At 36.9% G+C, this 19,731-nt stretch overlaps 1 protein-coding gene across 2 annotated transcripts in view; it reads left to right on the top strand.

The window, feature by feature from the left end:
- LOC102864656 (lipid phosphate phosphatase-related protein type 5-like) overlaps positions 1–19,731 on the top strand; it is a 248,951-nt gene that overhangs the window by 210,293 nt on the left and 18,927 nt on the right. The window contains exon 5 of one of the 2 annotated variants that reach the window (XM_006882432.1): positions 1,020–1,154. In XM_006882432.1, coding sequence (XP_006882494.1) covers positions 1,020–1,154 — 135 coding nt within the window. The remainder of the gene's footprint in view (positions 1–1,019; positions 1,155–19,731) is intronic. The other variant, XM_006882433.1, reaches the window with a different exon arrangement.

The following is a 19,731-nucleotide window of genomic DNA, read 5'->3' as shown; positions in this document are numbered from 1 at the left end:
CTCCACCAGGATAACCCTTCTCATCTGCCAAGTCCCTTCAGAAGATATCTTCCATTGTCCAACCCCTGATCTGACAGCTTGTATCTTACGCTTTCTTGGCTTCTGTGATTCCAAAAATGTTGACTGCTGACATTTTAATATCAAGTAAGTAATGAATGTTGGTTTGATAATAGAATATAAAGCACAAAAAAGAAAGCTCAAGAATATTGCATAGTTAATATAAGCAAACAATAGCAGATAATTTGTCCAGTGTTCATTTATAGTTTCTGAAAATATTGATCAACCTGCCTCAGAAACTTCTGGAATGAATTTTCAAAATCATGTATTTTAATTGTCATGCTCACCCTTCCAAACCAAAATATAATGGGAAATATTAAGAATGTTCATTTTTAACAGTGCTGTAACATTTTTTTATGAACAACAGAGTTAGAAAACCTCTAGGTTAATTACAATTCTGCACCTATTGGTGTTGATCAATTGAAAAAAGTATCAATTTCCTTTTTGTGAAGGGTCTTCTATTTTAGGGCGAGTTTAAGTAATCTATTGTTAAAATGCCAACTGTGTGTGGGATATAATAGTAGACAATAAACCAGGTTAATTAAAGGGTAGCTACTAAATTTGAGGGTGCCAATTGCAGAAGGTTTATTATGAATATAATGATTGGAAGCAATGGGAAATAATTAGCATTTAAATTAAGTTGTAGGTTAGCTACATTACAGAAAGGTTAGCTTGCTATGAATTTTTATAAGGTTAGAATGTTATTTTTGGATTGATTTGAGTATTGACTATGCCTAAAATAATGAATATTTTGGAATATAATTGCATTATGAATTGAGCTACACTGCAGTAGTTATAAAATGTGTGCACAAGAAATCCAACTGTAAAGTCAGATACATGAAATATTTAAAATCATTTTAATGCATTAGTGCTCTGATTAGATTTATTAAGCTACTCAAAGAGAGGCCTTGTCAGAGGGAGCATGGTTTTGTTTTAACTGTAATTTTTTTCTAAAATTTTAGGTTGTGTGCGTGGTAAATAATTTCAAAGGAAAACAACCAGAAAATGAGCATATACACATGGATAATCTGGCACAGATGCCAATGATCAGCATTCCTCGAGTAGAAAGTCCTTTGGAAAAGGTAACAGCTGTACAGGTGATGCACAATTTAAATCTTAAAATGTGATTAGTATTTGAAGCAAATGAACAATTATCCCTGCATGTATATCTGCAGAATATCTGCACATTTATTGTTGTTTACTAAAGCAATAACAGAGTTGATATTTTTTTTTTTAGTAAGAAATTTAACAACTGAAGGGATTTCTTTTTCTTGGAAAAATCATATTGTTTTATCTTTTTGTATCCTTCATGCAAAAAGCTAAGTCCCTGAAAGGCTCAGCTTCTAAATAAGGAACATTATGGAATGTTCTTACACGTAAAGGGAAAAAAATACTACAACTAGAGTATATGTGCGTTTTTAACAAATACTTTTCATTATTACATGCTCTATTCACATTAGAAAATACTTAACAAATACAAGTTAGACCTTCGTACATTGACACATGACACATTAAAGAGAATAGCATTTGTGTGTGCTTCTAATCAAGGAAGCACTGAGATTCAGGTAGGGTGAATAACGCCAGACCATGCAGCACTTTGATTTGAAGGTCAAGGTCTCATTTGGCATGGCAGTCAACATAGAAGTTGCATGCTAAGCAATTGCCAGAAAGATCTGAGTATAGAAGTTTCCTTTTATGATGTTGATTTCAAGCTAGTATCGTTGTTGTTATATGCTGTCGAGTCTTTTTATTATATACACTATATTTTATATAATTAATTTTTATTAATCTATGCCATTTATCATCCCTTATCTTCAAGTCCTCATTGACTCTTTTTTATTTTTCACCCCCACTCCTTGCCCACTAACTTCTGATATCCTAGTGATTTTCTCCTTTTTGTTCTTCCTCTTCTCTTTAGAACATTTATGCGTATCTTACTCAATTATCCTCTTGTTTTCACAATAATGGACATATGCAATATTTGTCCTTATATGACTGAGTTATTTCACTCAGTATAATGCTCTTTAATCTCTCCCAAATTATATAGTATTTTATAAAGTCATTATTCCTTAGTGCTGCTTAGTATTCCATTGTGTAAATGCACCGTGGTTTTTCAGTCCCTTCATTGGATAATGGGTTTGGGCTGTTTCCATTTTTTTGCTGTTTTTTTAATAACACTGTTTTTGGCATCACTTCTTAAACAACATGCCTCTGGAATCTCTATGAACATTGATAAATAATGATAATTATAGAAAGGCTTCAGGCCTTTTGTTCATAGGGTTGTCATGAGTCATGCTCAACTCGATGGCATTCCACAACAATAGCAACATGAACATAGATGTACATATGTCCATTTATGTCTCAGTTCTGATTTCCTTGGACTATATTCCTAGCAGTGAAATAACTGAGCCAGATGGAATGTCTGTTTCCAACTTTTTCAGGAAATGCCAAATTGCTTTCCCTAGCAGTTGTACTATTTCACAATTCCACCGGTAAAGCATAAGAGTTCTAACCTCTCCACATATTCTCCAACCTTAATAGTTTTCTGTATTGTTACACTTTTCTACTGTTGCTGGAATGAAGTAGTTTATCATCATTATTTTGATTTGCCTCTTTATAGTGATTTTTAATACTTCATGTGTTTGTTAGCCATCTGAATCTCTTTAAAAAGGAAGGGATTCAGACAGCTAATGACACATGAAGAAGTACTGAAAATCAACAAGACTCACATCAGGGTTGGAGGGAGACTGAGAAAAATGGGATAAATTATGTATACTGCATTGAAACAGATGAGAGAACTGTTTAAAAGGGATATATGATTAGGTATTGTCATGACAGGAGTCCAGAACAAAGGCTGCATAGTGGAGTAGACTTGGGGGGAGGGATTGTATAACAATGAAAGAATTTTTCTTTTCCTTTTCAAAGAGAAGAGCAAACTGGGTGGGAGAGGTTGGGCAGGGAGAAAAGTGCAACAGTGAATGAATGGAAATCCAAAGTCTCTGTAAACTGTCATTAAAATTAGTAATAATAAAAAAGGAAAAAAATAACAAACAAAAAAAGAAATATTGGAAAAATTTTTAAAAAGAAACTTTACCTATCTTTTGTTCATTTTGTGATTTAATTACAAGGGGTTTTTTTCTTGTCAAAGCCCTGAAGTAATATGTAAACTTTAGTTATAAGATCCATGTCTGAACTGTCATTACCAAAGGCTTTTCCCAGTCTGTGAGCTCTCTTTACCACTTATTGAAGAAAGTTTATGATGCACAAGGGAATTTGATTTTAAAAAGGTCCCATTCATTGGTTTTATCCTTTACTGGTTGTATATTGTGGGCTATGTTTTTAAGCTTATTTGTGCCATGGACTAAGACTTCTAAATTCATTGCCACTTTGTCTCCTGTGATCTTTATTGTCCCTAGGTCTCTGACCCAATTTTTTTTTAATCTTTTTTATTTTATATTAGTTTGCTTACAAAGTTGGTACACATTGTGCTTTATACTATTCTTCACTCATATTGTATTTTATACAATCATTATCATGCATTTGTTGTTGTTGTTACGTGCCATCGAGTCACTTGCGACTCATAATGACCCTAAGTACAACAGACCTAAACTCTGCTCTGTCCTGTGCCAATCACGTTGTCTCTGACACTCCCATCCCAATTATCCCAGTCACTGAATCAGTCCACCTCATAGAGGGCCTTCCCCTCCTGTGCTGTCCCTCCACCCTACCCAGCATGATGTCCCTCTCCAAGGACCTGTCCCTCCTTACAACATGTCCAAAGTATGTTAGACGGAACCTCAGAATCCTTGCCTCCAAGGAGCCGCCTGGTTTAACCCTCTCCAGGATGAATCTGTTTGTTTTCCTAGCAGTCCATGGTATTCTCAATACTCTTTTCCAGCACCACAGCTCAAAGGCATCAATTCTCCTTCTATGCTCCTTAGTCATTGTCCAACTCTCTGATGCATAACAAGTGATAGCAAAGACCATGGCCTCCATCAGACGCACCTTAGTCTCCAGAGAGACACCATTATGCTTTATAAAATTAATCACCATTAGACCTTGCCCATCATTACCCTGTCTTTTCAAGTCATCGCCAGATACAACCCATTTCTTTGTTCCACCCCCTCAACCCACCAAACTGTGAAACTCTGTCGTTTTGTTCTTATCCATTGTAACCCCTCTGCTACCACCCCTTCCCCTCTTTGGTGCTCATATATGTTTTACTAGTTATCCTTATAGTTTTACAATAATGGTCTTACACAGTATCTGTCCTTATGAGATTGAGTTAGTTCACTCAACATAAAGCTCTCCAGTTTCTACCAAGTTATGGAATATTTTTCTAAATAATTGCTCCTGAGTGCTTCTTAGTATTCCATTGTGTGAATGTACCACAATTTTTCAATCCATTCAGTTGTGGTTGGACATTAGGGCTGTTTCCATATCCTTGAGATGGTGAATAATGCTGCTATGAACACTGGTGTACAGACCTCCATTTGTGTCTCAGTTCCAATTTCCTTGGAATATATTCCTACAAGTGGAATAGTTGGGTCATAGGGAGTTTCTTTGTCTGATCCACTTTTAGTCGGTTTTGTGTATGGTGTGAAATGTGGATCTTATTTCAATATTCTACAGATAGAGACCCGGTTTTGCCAGCACTATTTATTAAAGAGGCTGTCATTTCCCCATTTAATGGGTTTTGTTTCCTTGTCAAATATCAATTTACTTTTTGTGTTTGTTGTTGTTACCTTCATTAGAATTGAATACAGCTTACAGCAATCCTCTGAACAACATTTATGAACCCTGTCTTATCCTGTATCATCTCTGACACACTAAAGTCGATTGATGCAGTCACTGTGTTAGTCCCATCTGGTTGAAGGTCTTCCTTTCTTTCAACAACTCTCCATCTTTCCAAGCATAATGTCCATCTCTAAGGAATAACCTCTTCTAGCAACATGCCCAAAGTATGTGAGATGAGCTTTATTACTTTCACCCCCAAGAGAACTGTGGCTGTACTTTGTCCAGGGTATTTCTGTTTTTTCTTTTGGCAGTTAATTCTGCCATCCTTATTCTTTGTCCAACTCTCAGATACAAAGCAGGTGATTAAAAAAAAAAAAAACCCAACAGGGCCTGAAACAAGTGCACCTTAGTGCTTAAACTGGCAGCATTTTCCCTTAGTAATTTAGAGAAGACCTTGACTAGACTTTCCGAGGGCAAGAAGTCTCTTGATGTCATTGCTAGTACCAAAGATATTGATAGTGAATCCAAGTAAAATGAAAATTATTGTAAGTTTCAACCTTTTCTCCATCTATGATGATGCTGTCTGTCAGTCCAATGGTAAGAATTTTTTCTTACATTGAGAACAATTCATATTGAAGGCTACATTGTTTGATCTTCTGTAGCAAGAGATTCAGGTATTCCTCACTTTCAGCAAGTAAGGTTGTATCATTGGCATAACATAGGTTGTTGATAAATCTTCCTCTGATCCTGATGCCACATTCTTCTTCATAGGGTCAAGCATCCTGAATAGTTTTTTCAGGATAATTTACCTTAGATAAATGATTTACCATAGATAGATGGGTTGATTTTGATTTCTGGGTTTTCAGTTCTTTTTCACTATGTATTTATCCTTGAACCAGTACCATGCTATTTTGATTACTACAGCTGTTTAAGCGTTTGATTTTAATTTTAAATATTTTATTGGTTTTCATATAATAATACTTTTTCCATATATTTCATTCATATGCATTGTTTTATACAATCTTTCATTTACATTTTGTCTCACACAATCATTCATAGGCCTTCTATTTTACATTATTTTTTATACTAGTTTATTTACAGAATTCAAATACATTGTTTTTCACACTGGATCCTTTACATTTCCCTCATGCCCTCCATCAAATTACATGACCCTTTGGGGGGAATTAATCATAGGTTTTGAGATCAGAAAGTGATCCTACTACATTTTTGTTTTTCAGAAGTTTTTTTTTAAATCAGGGTCTCTTTCCTTTCCAAATGAAACTTAAAGTCACCTTTTCTGTCTCCTTGAAGATTGAAATTACTATGTGCATTAACCTGTAGGTTTGTCATTTTTACAATGTTAAGTCTTTCTGCTCCTGGACAGGGAATATTTTTTTCATTTAGTTAGGTCTCCTTCTTTCTTTTAGCAATATTTTATAGTTTTTCTTTATAAAGATATTTTATGTCTCTAGTTAGATTGCCCCCCGCCCATTTTTTCTTCTCATTTCACGGGACTATGATGAAAAGCAAAAAATTCATCTCAGATGCTCAGAGAAGGAAGAGGAAGCTGTTGTGAGCGTTCCTTCATTGATTGCCTCCCTCCTGATGAGCTTCCTGACTGAAGAGCACAAATGCACGCTTTGTCAGCAGCAGAGCTCCAGAGAGAAGCTAAGACAGATTCCCAGTCCCTCAATTCATGGTCTTCGCAGCGTCTGTGTGTGTGCTGGGAATAGCCTACATGAATTTCCCAAATGAAATGAATAAAAGTATTTCATCTTGTAAATGGTATTGCTTTTCTAGTTTCCTTGTCCAGAGTTTCTTTGTTGTTTTAGAGAATTCCAGCTGATTTTTGAATGTTGATCCTGTAGCCTGCCGCTGGACTAAATTGGTCTACTAGGAGTAACAGTGTTTATGTTGAGTCTTTGGGGTTTTCATTATCGGTGGTCACTTATGCTGACGATCAGGTTATCTGCGTGAGTGGCAATATCACCACCTCTTTATCAATTTAGATATCTCTTACTACCTTCTCTTGTCTCACTGTCCTGGTTAGAATTTCCAATGCAATATTGAATAGGAGTGGTGATAGTGGCCATCCTTTTCTGGTCCCTGTTCACACCACACCCTACTGAACCCAACTTTTTTTTCAACTCAGCTCATTCTCAGTCAATGACAGTCAACAAGGCAGGATGACCACTCTGTGGTCTATTCTCAGCACCCACACAGACGCTGCAAAGACCATGAATTGAGGGACTGGGAATCTGTCTTAGCTTCTCTCTGGAGCTCTGCTGCTGACAAAGCGTGCATTTGTGCTCTTCAGTCAGGAAGCTCATCAGGAGGGAGGCAATCAATGAAGGAACGCTCACAACAGCTTCCTCTTCCTTCTCTGAGCATCTGAGATAAATATTTTGCTTTTCATCATAGTCCCATAGTGTGAAGAAAGTAAGTGTAAATTTTCTTCCTGTAGTTTGAGCTTCAGTAATTGATAGTTGAACAGTAGCATTAGATCCTTAAAGCTGACCCGTGAAGGCAAAAAAGGGAGGCCTCTGGTGAGGTTTGATGTGCAGACATGGTCAGGAGTTTTCATAGTATTAAGCCAAGCTATCATTTTCTGACTATCAGTGTTGTACAAAGAACGCAAAGCAAAATGTTTCTTTCATAAGTTATGTACTTATATAACCTCTTGTGTTCAAAGCACATGTTTGATAAACTGTAAGCTACAGAGTAATTATAGCATGCAAGCATTCTTTATTTTTATGCCAGCAATTTATCCTTTAATTACAGAGAGTTTGTCATCTGGTTAATTACCATATTTTATGAGGAAAAGTCATGATTTTTCTGAAAGCTGAGTAAATTTGTACATTGATTGCATTTGGTTTTATGAAAAGAATTATTCATCTGTGGAAAATGGCCCATCATATTCCAGTGCCCATTAAATGTTCAAGTTACCCTTCATTAAAATCTATTGTATTATCAAAGCATTAGAAGCCTAAATGTATGTCACTAGTAAATTGTATAGGAAGGTCCTTGGGTGGCAGAAACAGTTTTTGCTTGACTTCTAATATAAAGACTGGTAGTTTGAACTCATCCAGATGGATCGTGGAAGCAAAATACTGGAAATCTGCTTCCATTAAAATTATGGCCAAGAAAACCCAATGGAGCAGTTTATAATACACGGAGTTTCCGTGTCAGAATTAACCTAGCTGAAACGAACAACAGCAGTAAATTGTTAACACAATTGTAATGCATTATACAGTTAGACACAATACAGTCTAGTGTGTTGATTCTGGCGTCATGCTTTAAATGTGAAATTTAAATGCTTTTAACTTTGAAAACCATAAATGCTTATGAGTCAGTTTTCTAATTTATAAAAGTTTGGACCTCACTCACGTGCTTATTGTGCAATTTCACTGACTTCATAAGAGAGCACTTCAGAGAAAACTAAGTCCTTAATAAATTTTGTTAGTTGTCACCTGTTGTTGTTGTTGTTGTTGTTGCTAATTCGGTGCCATTAAGTCAAATACAACCCATAGTGACCCTATGAACAACAGATGTGAACCCTGTCCTGCCTTGTGCCACACTCTTCATATCTAACGTATTTGACATAGAATTATTGAGGAGCAGTGATGTTATTTAATGACTAAAGTGCACAGACTTTGGTCCTTTCAGTCACTTGAGGTTCTGCTGAGAGCTGGACAGTGAAGAAGGATGACAGATTAATTGATAACCTTTGAACCATGGTGTTGGAAAAGAGTATTCAGGATATCATGAACTGTCTAAAGGAAAAAACCAGGTATGTCTTGAGAAGGTACAGCCAGAGTAGTCGTTGGAGGCAAAGGTGATAAAGCTTCATCTCACATACTTTGGGCATGTTTGTGAGAGAGGCTGTTCCTTGGAGAGGGGCATCATGCTTGGAAAAGGAGAGGAGTTGCCAAAGAGAGGAAGACCCTCAACCAGATGAATTAACACCGAGGCTGCAGCTGTGGGTGCTGCTGTGTCAGAGATTGTGAAGATGGCACAGCATAGGACATGATTCAGGTCTATTACTCATCGGGTCACTATGGATCATACTTGGCTTGATAACACTTAACAGCAACAACATGTCCAAAGTATGTGAGATGCCGCCTAATTGGATGTAATTCATAGCTGCTTCGTGTACTTCATAAGATGAAGTCTTGCCATTCTCACTTCTAAGGAGCATGTTCTCGGTGTGCTTCTTCAAAGACAAATTGTTCTTCATTCTTTGTCAGCACCTTTATCCAAATACCTCAGCTCCTCTTCAGGCTTCCTTTCTATTGTCCGTTTTCCTCCTGTGTACTGCCGCTGCTGTGCTTGTGTGCTGTCAAATCCTGACTGGCAGCTGACTTTCCAGAGAGTTTTCAGAGGATGTAGATCACATGGGTGGAAATTAGCAATCTTTCTGTCACAGAGAAGCTGATAGATTCAAATTGTGCCTTTGGCTAGGCGGAGCATCTTCTCATCTCTAGGCCACCAGAGCTCCCGCTACCATGTACCTTTGTGTTGTTGTTAGGTGTTGTCAAGTCACATATGACTCATAGCTACCCTTTGAACAGTAGATCTGTACCCTGTCCTATCCTGCACTATCTTTATCATCCCCAATATGCTTGAGCCATTTTCACAGTCACTGTATTAATCCATCTCACAGAAAGTCTTCCTTCCTTTCCTTCACTGGCCCCTCTACCATTTTAAGCATGATCTCCCTCTCCTAGGAATAGTCTCTTCTCACAACATGCTCAAAATATTTGGGACTAACTTTGCCATCCTTGCTTTCAAGGAGCACTCTGGTGGCACCTTCTGTAACACATATCTGTTTGTTCTTTTGGAAACCCATGGGATATTCAGCACTCTTCCCCAACATTACAACTACAAGGCATTGATTTTTTTCCCCCATATACTTGTTGTTATTTTGTTGTTAGGTGCCATCAAGTGCAATTTATAGCACCTGTGTGCAACCATTCTAAACACTGTCCAATCCTCTGCCCATCCTCACAATCTCTGACACACTCAAGCCTATTGTTGCGATCACTGTGTCAACCTGTATAGCTGAGGTTCTTCCTCTCCTTCACCATCCCTCTACCTTCCCAAGCTTGATGTCCCTCCCCAAGGAATAACCTCTCCTAGAAACATGCTCAAACGATGTGAGACGAAACTTCATCATTTTTGCCTCCAAAGAACACTCTTGCTGGACCTTCTCCATAATATATTTGTTTGTTCTTTGGCAGCCCATGGGATGCCACTCTTCAACAGCACATTTCAAAGACATCATTGTTACTTTTGTCATCCTTAGTTACTGTCCAGATACATAAAAAGTGATTGAAAAGATTATGGCCTAAAAAACTAGTGCACCTTGAAATAATTGCTTCTCACTAATTTGGAGAGGTCCCTGACTGAAAACTTTCCCAGTGCACTACATCTCCTGATCTCCTGACTGCTGGTACCAAGTGTATATTGATTGTGGATCCAACTAAGAAATAATTTACAGTCTCATTCCTTTCTCCATCCAGTGTGATATTACCTGCCGGTCCAGTGGCAATAATCTTTTTTTCTTTCCATTGAGTTGCAATTCCTTTTGAAGACTTCAGTGTATAATCTTCTACAACAAGTGGTTCAAATTCCCTTCACTTTCAGCAAGCAGTGCCATGTCATCCAGATAAGAAGGTTATTTATGAGGCTTCCTCCAATCCTGATGCCACATTCTTCCTCAGAGTTTAGTTTCTTGCTTAATTTGCTCAGCATACAGATACTCATCTGCGAAAATACCTTGCATGCTTGGGTCAGGTGCACTTAGTCCTCAGAGTAGTTTCCTTTAAATTTTAAGGAAGTCTTTTGCAACATACTTCTCCAATGCAATGTGTTGTTTTGTATCATGACTGTTGCTTTCGTAGATGCTAATTAAGGACTCAAGTCCTTAAAATGCAAATTTGATTTCAATATTTTTTTGGACTGACCAAGATCCTGCCTATTTATTCTTTTGTGAGGATTTTTGGTTTCTTTATGTTGAGGTGTATTTTGTACTGATAGATAACATCAATAATCTTCATCAACAGGGACTTAATTCCACATCTCTTTAGGAAACAAAGTTGTTAATGAGTTATCCTCCAGTTCTGATACTGAATTCTACTTGAATGTCTTCTAGGTTCTTGAATTATTTGCATAACATCCAGATTGAATAAGTGTGGTGAAAAGATACAATCCTAACACACACCTTCCCCAATAATTCCCAATTTAATTTCTAATTATATGTGTTAATTACTTTTATGGTAAAATAAAAATTTAGTGAAAGTCAAGTAAATATAAGTACACTGATATGGACTATTTATCAAGAAATACTTCACTTGATCTTAGCCAAAAGGCTGAGAAGCAATATTTATCAATAAATATTTCAAAGATTTCTTTTTTTAATGATTCAAAGCTATATAGATAGATATAAATTCACCTCAACTCATTGCCTCTGATTGACAGTGCAATTCTTTATCCATAAGGCCACCAGAGCTAGACTGAATATAGATAAAATCAGCCAGGTGGGTTCAAACTATCAATATTTTAGTTAGCGTTCCAGTGCGTAGCAATACCCACAAAACTTCCGCTGTTCTCAATTTGATTCAGACTCATAAAAATCCCTCTCTGGGATTTCAATGTTATGTGAGTTTTTACCCGAAGGATCTTCCTATCTGCCAGCAGAACCATGGTAGATTCAAAGTGCTGCACTTTCAGTTTGCAGTGAAGACATAACACATGGCACAACCGAAACTCTTCACTGCCTATGTGGATTCTTAGATCCAGCTTATATCCTAGTATTTCAAAGAATGAGGATAAGATAAGCATTGTCACTCAGTTAAGAAAGAACCCATTCCACTAAGAGTATGCTTCAATGCATTGTACTATCACCTTATTGAGACAGGAGTAGTAAATAAGAAAACGGAAGCTAAGCAAGTCTTCCAGAGAAGATGCTTTCTGTTCCCTCAGCAGGCTCCTTAATATTATAGGTTTATGTCAGATGAAAGAATCTTTTTTCTAAAATGAGTGAGTATCAGCAAAACAGGATAGGTGTTACCTTTATTCAAAAAGCAGTAACAACATCAACTCTATCAAAGAACTCTAGGAAGGCAGCACGGCTTAAGCTGAACAGTAGTCTGTCCAGCATTTAAACAAACAAGAATAAAATAGTGTAGAAACACTATCACTACACCAAGAATGCCAGTTTTTCCAGCTTCTTCTCCCACTCCCTCTGCCTGCCAGACAATTTTTTAAAATGAAGATAATGAAACTTTTCCTCTAGCACTTCAGCTAAAGTGGAAGTTTCTAGGCTGTTATTGGAAATAAATAAGAATTCCATTGCCTTGAATTTTATGAAAATGCATTTACCCTAATCCAAATGTGAAAAGGAAACATAGGAAAATTACTTAAGTCATTTAAAATTTTTCTATGATATAGAAGAGGAGAGAGAAGATATTTGGGAAATAATATTAACAATATTAACATAAAGAAATATAATTTCATTTCATATACATGTCATCTTCTTTCCACTCTCAGGAAAATTAAAGCGCACATGTGAAGTAAGAGATGAGTGATAGCTAGTACATAGAAAACGAATATAAGGAAACAGATAATGCAGTGGCAAAGTTAAAACTAATGTAAAAACTAATGTAAGATTACAGCCAAGAAAATGACACAGAGCAGTTATATTAAGGGCGGTGGTGTAGAGGTGGTTGTTGTTGTTGTTGTCGTTGATTGTCTTTGAGTTGAGCACAACTCATAGTGGCCCTGTGAACAAAGGGCTTGAAGCCCCTCTACAATCAACATTCATCAAAGTTGGCATCCATTTCCTAAATAAAATGCCTCTGAAAACTCTATGAAATTTGATATTGAGGGTAGATTTGAGAATACACAGTAAAATTAAAATAGCATATAATGGTTCTGAAAAAAAGAATAGATACACTGAATGTGTCCATACAGTCTACCATCTGAATCATTACAGATCCTGAGTATATGAACACAGGAAGCAATAACAATACTCACAAATATGCTTTAAGAAAAATTTTGTCCAGATAAAATATCTAAACCTCTAGGCTTAAAGAATTAACCAAAGCTATTGTTATTGAGGCAATTCTGAGTCATAGCAACAGTATAGGACAGAGTAGAACTACTCCGTAAGGTGTCGTTAAAGTCCTCCACTTTCCCTGTGTTAAGGAGACTCCAGCAGAGGTACCTGAGGCAAGTTTCTGTCAAAGGTCAAAGACCTCCACAAAAGATACCTCAGTATGAGGCACCAGACTAGCCATACAGATACACCAGATAGCACTGAGGTCCACTAGAGGAGGCCTAGGTCCTTGGCTAACACCCTTCAGAGAATGTAATGCGGTGTGCACCAGGTCATTTAGAAGAATAGCTTGCCCCTGTGATCTGCGAGGTAAACTTTTGTAAATTCCTATTACTCAGTCCATGAAATCGTATAGAGGTTTTTATCTAGAAGCAGGACTCTTCACTTAAGGAGAAATACGTTTTTGTTAACAATCTTATGTACTGATGGTACATAAGAGTAGTAGTGGATAAGGAATTGTGATGCCAACCCCAAGGCAGGTGGTTGGAATCCATCAGCTTCTCCATACAGTCTTCTCTCATGGGATTTACAGCTTCTGAAAACCCACAGGAGGGTCAACTGAGTCAGTACTGACTCTACAGCAATGAGAGTTTAGTAACAGTAAGTACCAAATTTATTTAATTAGAAGATATTTAAAATAATAATAAATGGCAAGCAGAAATTCTAAATACTAAAAATATGTTGAAAGCATTTTAATTTTCAGATTTCATGAAGGAGGAAATAAAAATTACTATTTAATTCTTGGAATTGATAATTGGAAAATAGAGTCTCAAGTATTTATTCTAAATTAAGGTTATCAAAAGTAGTTGAAAACAATTTATAAATAGCTAGTGGCAAAGTGTAAAACATAAACAACACACGTTAAAAATACCTATAATTTTCAAGACACATTACCTGAAATATAAGCAAAATTCATTAATAAGCCAGTCCCAAGGTATGAGATGCAAACTGAAATAAAATGCACGAGTATTCTTTATCACTTTTTGTAAATATTCATTAAGGGCTTTTGTACCAGGCTAAAAAGTGAATCCTTACATTGTAAGCAATTAAAGGCGTTTAATTCTTTCATTATTCTCGTATGTTATCACCTCAGGCTTCTTAGGAATCTCCCAGCCCACTTTTAGTACGTTACCCCCTGTTGTTGTCATGTGCCGTTGAGTCAAGTACAACCCATAGCGACCCTCTGAACAACAAATCTGAATTCTGTCCAATTCTGTGCCAGGCTCACACTTACGGACACACTAAAGCCCATCACAGTAGTCAATGTGTCAGTCCACCTGATTAAGGACCTTCCTCTCCATCATAGACTCTCTACTCCTCCGAGCATCGTGTCCCTCTCTAAGGAATAGCTGCTTCTAGTAACATGCAAAGTAGTTGGGTAACGCTTATCATCTTTGCCTCCAAAGAGCACTCTGGCTGTACTCTCTCCAAGATATATTTGTTCTTTTTGGCAACTATGGCATGTTCAGTGCTCTTATCCAATGCCATAGCTCAAAGGCATCAATTCTTCTTCAGCCATCCTTATTCACTCTCCAGCTCTCAGATGCATAGCAAGTGAAAGGAAAAGACTGTTGCCTGAATCAGACAGACACATCTTAGTTCTCAAACTGGCATCATTGTTATTGTCCGTATGTGTCATAGAGCAAGCTACAACTCATTAATGCCTGGAGTAAAGTGTCATATTTAATTACTATGGTAATTGCAAATGAAAATTATATAAATTAGAAAGTTCTAAGAAAACCCCCAGTGACTTAAGGAAGCATATGCATTGATCTTCACACCGATAATTAAAATTTTCTAGGATCTCAGGGATCCAGGTGAAGTTTGGAGTTTAGGCAGAATTGGAAGGTGGACTCATAGTCCTGGAAGTTGAAGTCTGGTTCAGCTGCTTAACATGAAGTGAGATTGGGCAAATTATTCTCATCTCTTAACTGAAAAATTAATACGATAAAGTTTCCCCTGTGGGATAATAGCAATCACAAATTGACTTTCTGGTACTGTTGTGGGTGTACTGGTATGTACCATTTCTTGGAATTGACTCATAGGTGACCCTCCAACAGGTTTTCTCAGAGGCTGTAAATCACATGGGAGGAGATTGGCCATTATTCTCTTGTGGAGAAGCAGTGGATTTGAACCACATGCCTTTGGGTTGGCAGTGCAACAGTTCTAACCCTAACCCTAACAAAAGTGAATTGCCTCTTGGAACAATAGTAATTCCTTTAATAGTTTTACATTATTTCATACTAGGATACCCCTATAAATATAACTGACATAAACATTTATACAGATTGTCTATGTTATGCATCACACATGTGGCAGAAAATGTTTTAGCATAAAATGTTGCATGAAGTAGTGTCATAGCAATAGCAATACCAGTCCTGTGGTTTCCTGCCAAGGATTATACATTCCTGTGTTCCCTGCATTGTATTCCTTTGAGGTTGCAGAATGCTTTGTGTGAACAACTGTGGCACCCATTTAAAGGTAGTTGCTTTTCTGTAATTCAAATCTTTGTTCTACATCGCTGCTGAGCTGTAATATAACCGTAATATCTTGTCAAAGCAACTTTATTAGTGATTAGCTACTGAAATAGGTCATGAAATTAAGAGTATTCATATTTTGTTTCTTGTTCCTTAAACTAAGATTTAAGTGCTTGTAAAAATATTTGAAATGAAGTAATGTTTACATGCTATAATTTGTTCTCATTTGTTAAATTTAATTTTGCTTGGGAAAAAACAAAGTTGAAAGTAAAAGTTTAAAAATTCCAAGAAGCATCAACATTTTAGGTTAAAAAAACTAACACATTCTGTTACTACTTTGCCATATGTCATTTTTCCTATTTATGCTCACATATTTTCAGCATTTCTTTTTCCACACTATTTGTAAATCATAATATACTATCTGGATAATAACAGCCACAGTTTTTCACTTAACAGGCAATTTATAAAAGCATCTTTTAGTTAATTGCTTTCTAATATAGACACCAAGTTTTTTCATTTGTGTGAATAAATGCAAACTTGATGACAGCACCTTAAAATTATATGATTCATTCAGTCGTAAGTTAATGAAGGAAAGAATAAAACAATGGTTGGTTTAAAGACTCATTTGCAAGGTGCACCTCATTAGTCATACATGGAAAATCACACATACTCATTCAGCCTTTTCTCAGATTTGTTTTCTTCTGGTGGATACTGTTGATATCACAGTCAGGAGCACTACAGCACTGTGGAACTTTTCTGTAAGGAAGTGGTAAAATTATATTTGAAATAGAGTGGGAAAATAAACTGGAAGCAACTCATTTTATAGTCTTTAAAAACAATAAAAGAGCTCTAGGGACTTCTTGTTATTCTCTTCTATCAAATCAGAACCAACTCAGAGCTGACGTCCAGTGGATTTTCCGAGGCAATAAGTTGCCCCAGCTGGCTGATTTGAACAACCTCTGTCGTGTTGATATCACAGCCCCTTAACACTAGGCCACCAGAGTTTCCTCATTGTGTGTTGTTGTGTGCAGTCGCATTGGAAACAAATCATAGCGGAACCTCCAGAAGGTTTTCAGAAGCTATAAATTGCCTGGGTTGAGATTTTCTATCTTCTCCCATGAAGCCGGTGGTGGCTTTCAGCCGACTGCCTTTGGGATTGCAGTGCAGTTTCTTACTACTAGGCCAGCAGAGTTCCCTTTGGTTAAAAGGCCAACAAACACATACGTAATTTGTGCCCATTACTAAATTTGAAAGTAAGGAAGCAAAACAGAAATAAATATTAAATACCTGTATTCTAGCACAGTAATACTAGGATGCTGAACTTTATGAGGAAAAATGTGGCATCAGGGTTAAGGAAGACTCATCAAAATCTTATGCAATGTAGATGACCAACCTTGCTTGCTGAAACTGAGGAGTACCTGCAGGATTTGCTGCAGAGAGACTGTAGTCTACAATATGGATTGAAGCTCAACAACAAGAAAACAAAGATTCTCACTACTGGGCCAATTGGCAGCATTATGATAGATGGAGAAGAGATTAAGATTGTTAACAATTTTAGCTTGTGTGGTTCTACAGTCAATTAGCATGAGCAATCATAAAATCAAGATGGATTACATTAGGAAAAATCTTCTGTCAGGGATCTCTCTAGAGTGCTAAAGAGCAATGATGTCAGTCTGAAGATTAAGGTGCATCTGCTCCAGACCATAGTCATCACACTTACTTGCTATGCATCAGAGGGCTGGACAAGGACCAAAGATGACCGAAGAAAAATTAATGCCTTTGAATTGAGGTGCAAGAGAAGAGTATTGCGCTCTTAGACTGCTTAGAGTACTAATAGTTCTGTCCTGGAGAGGGTGAAATGAAGCCCCTTCTTGGAAGCAAAGATTTTCAGGCTCCGTATCACATACTCGGCGCATGTTGCTAGGAGGGACTAGTCCTTGGAGAAGGCCATCATGCTTGGAAATGTGAAGGGGGACAGCACAGGAGAGGAAGACCTCAGGTGAGATAAATTGACATAGTAACTGGAGTAATGATGGTAGATGTGTCAGAGACAGAGAGACTGTCTCAGGATAGAGTAAGGTTCAGAGCTTCTGTGCATAGGATCGCTGTGAGTCATAGGTGATTCGACGACACATAACAACAACAATATTGAAGCATCTTTTGTTGGAGTATTTTTACTTTTTAAAAAAATATCATTGTAGACCCTATGGATGTGCATTGTTGTTGTTAGGTACCGTGGTGTCAAGAATCACTCATAACAACCCTTTCAACAGACATGAAATGTGCTTTATCCTGTCTTATCCTCATCATCCTTGATACATTTGATCCCAAAGCTACAGTCACTAAGTCAATCCATCTCATTGAACGTCTTCCTCTCTTACACTGATCTTCCACCGTTCCAAGAATGATGTCAACTTCCACAGAATCACGTCTAGAAACTCATGACAATTCTGATTAAAACAAGCTCACTATTTTATCCTATAATCTCACATACTTTGGACATATTGTTAGTTAAGTTTATTTCTTGGAGAGGGATATCATGTTTCGGGAGGTGGAGGGACAGCGAAAGAAAGGAAGACTCTTAACCAGGTGGGTTGACACAGTGACTGAGGTCATGACCTTGACCAAGAGTGTCAGAGATTGTGAGGATGGCATAGGATAGGACAGTGTTAAAATAAGTTGTTCATAGAGTCGATATGAGTCATACTCAACTCGATGGCACCTAACAACAACAACCTGCTTTTACTCTGATAACATTACATCATGGATGTGATCACAGATCAGGAAACTTATTACTCATATCAATCATTATAATAATTAATTAGAATTGTATATGTGTCTGAGATTATGCTAAGAACTTAACACGTAAAGCCTCATTTATTTTTTTTCTAGAAATCACAGAGCATATGCTAGTATTCCATGTAGTGGAGAAGGAAATATAGAGAGATTAATTGATTTAAACTTGATTCTGAAATAAGAATATAGTTATGTTTGACTTCTCATTCATTACCAAGTTCATAATCAAGAATATAAATCCATAATCACTGTGCTCTACACTACTATATTATTACATTTAACAAGTTATATACTTTTTTTCAGACCTAGATGATTGCTAAGGAAAATATCCCTAAAAAATGTATCCTTGTAAATAAACTCACTTAATAATCTTTTTAGGACAAATTCATACAAGTGGAAATACTGAGATAGAATGACTTATATAAACAAGTAAATACTTTTCCTTTCTAATATTGAGAAATGCTGTTCTTTTTAATCCTCATTAATATAGATGAAAAATAATCTTATTTCAGTTTTTATTTTTAACATTTTCTAATAAATTTGCTTTTAAATTTTTTTGAGACTGAAGCAATTAGATTTTGACAAAAGAATCCAGCAACTGACAAACCAAATTAGGGACATCTCTTGACTTTGAAAGGTGCCCTGGGGGACACATGGTCACTGTGCTCAGCTGCTAGTGAGAAGCTAAGAAGCTCAGGTTCTAACCCACTGACCTTTCAGCAGCAAGATTGGCAGTCTGTTTCTGTAAAGATTTACAGCCTTAGGAGCCCTTTGGAGCTGTTCTACCCTGCACTCGATGGCTATGGGAAGACTCAGTTACATCACCATGACTGCTATTGTTAGATGCCATTAGGTCAGTTCAAACTCCTTGCTCAAACCCTTTGGGTAACAGAACTAAACTTTACCCAGTACTACGCTATCATTAGAATCTCTAATGTGCATACCCACGTTTGAGTGAATGTTTGCAGTTAATAGTCTTGACATTTGTAGGTTTGGGAGCTAGGGGTCAGCCTTATTAAGGCATAATTCACCCATCCTTCAGTGTGAAGTTTGGAGTTTTGATACACACTATGCCATTATGTAATCATGACTATAATCAAGTTACAGAGCATTCTGTCATTTCAGAAAACTCCTTTCTGCCTTTCCTCCAGCCCTTAACCCCTGGTGACTGTTGGTTTTGGTCCCTATGCTTTTGCTTTTCCCAGAATATCATGAAAAGGAATATGCAGTGTGGAGCCTTTTGAGTTTGAGGTTTTTCACTTAGAGTAATGCACTTGAGATTTCCTTAGGATGCTATTGGTGTATCATCAAGGTTTGTTGATTTTTTTTGTTTGTTTTCTATTTTGTTTTGTTTCCTTTTCATTAATAAATTAAAAACTCCATTTTCTGGGCATACCTTCATTTATCTATTGAAGAATAATAATTGAGTTATTGCCGGGTCTTGGCACCTAAGAATCAAACACATGCATACTTAATACGCAGATTTTTGTCTGAATGTGTATTTTTCTTTCACTTGAATACTCTGTGGTATTTCGAAGTTGTATG

Source organism: Elephantulus edwardii, unplaced genomic scaffold (assembly GCF_000299155.1).
Source record: "Elephantulus edwardii isolate Elephantulus edwardi_28Jun2011 unplaced genomic scaffold, EleEdw1.0 scaffold00020, whole genome shotgun sequence".
NCBI lineage: Eukaryota > Metazoa > Chordata > Mammalia > Macroscelidea > Macroscelididae > Elephantulus > Elephantulus edwardii.
This window is presented reverse-complemented; position numbering and strand designations above follow the sequence as displayed.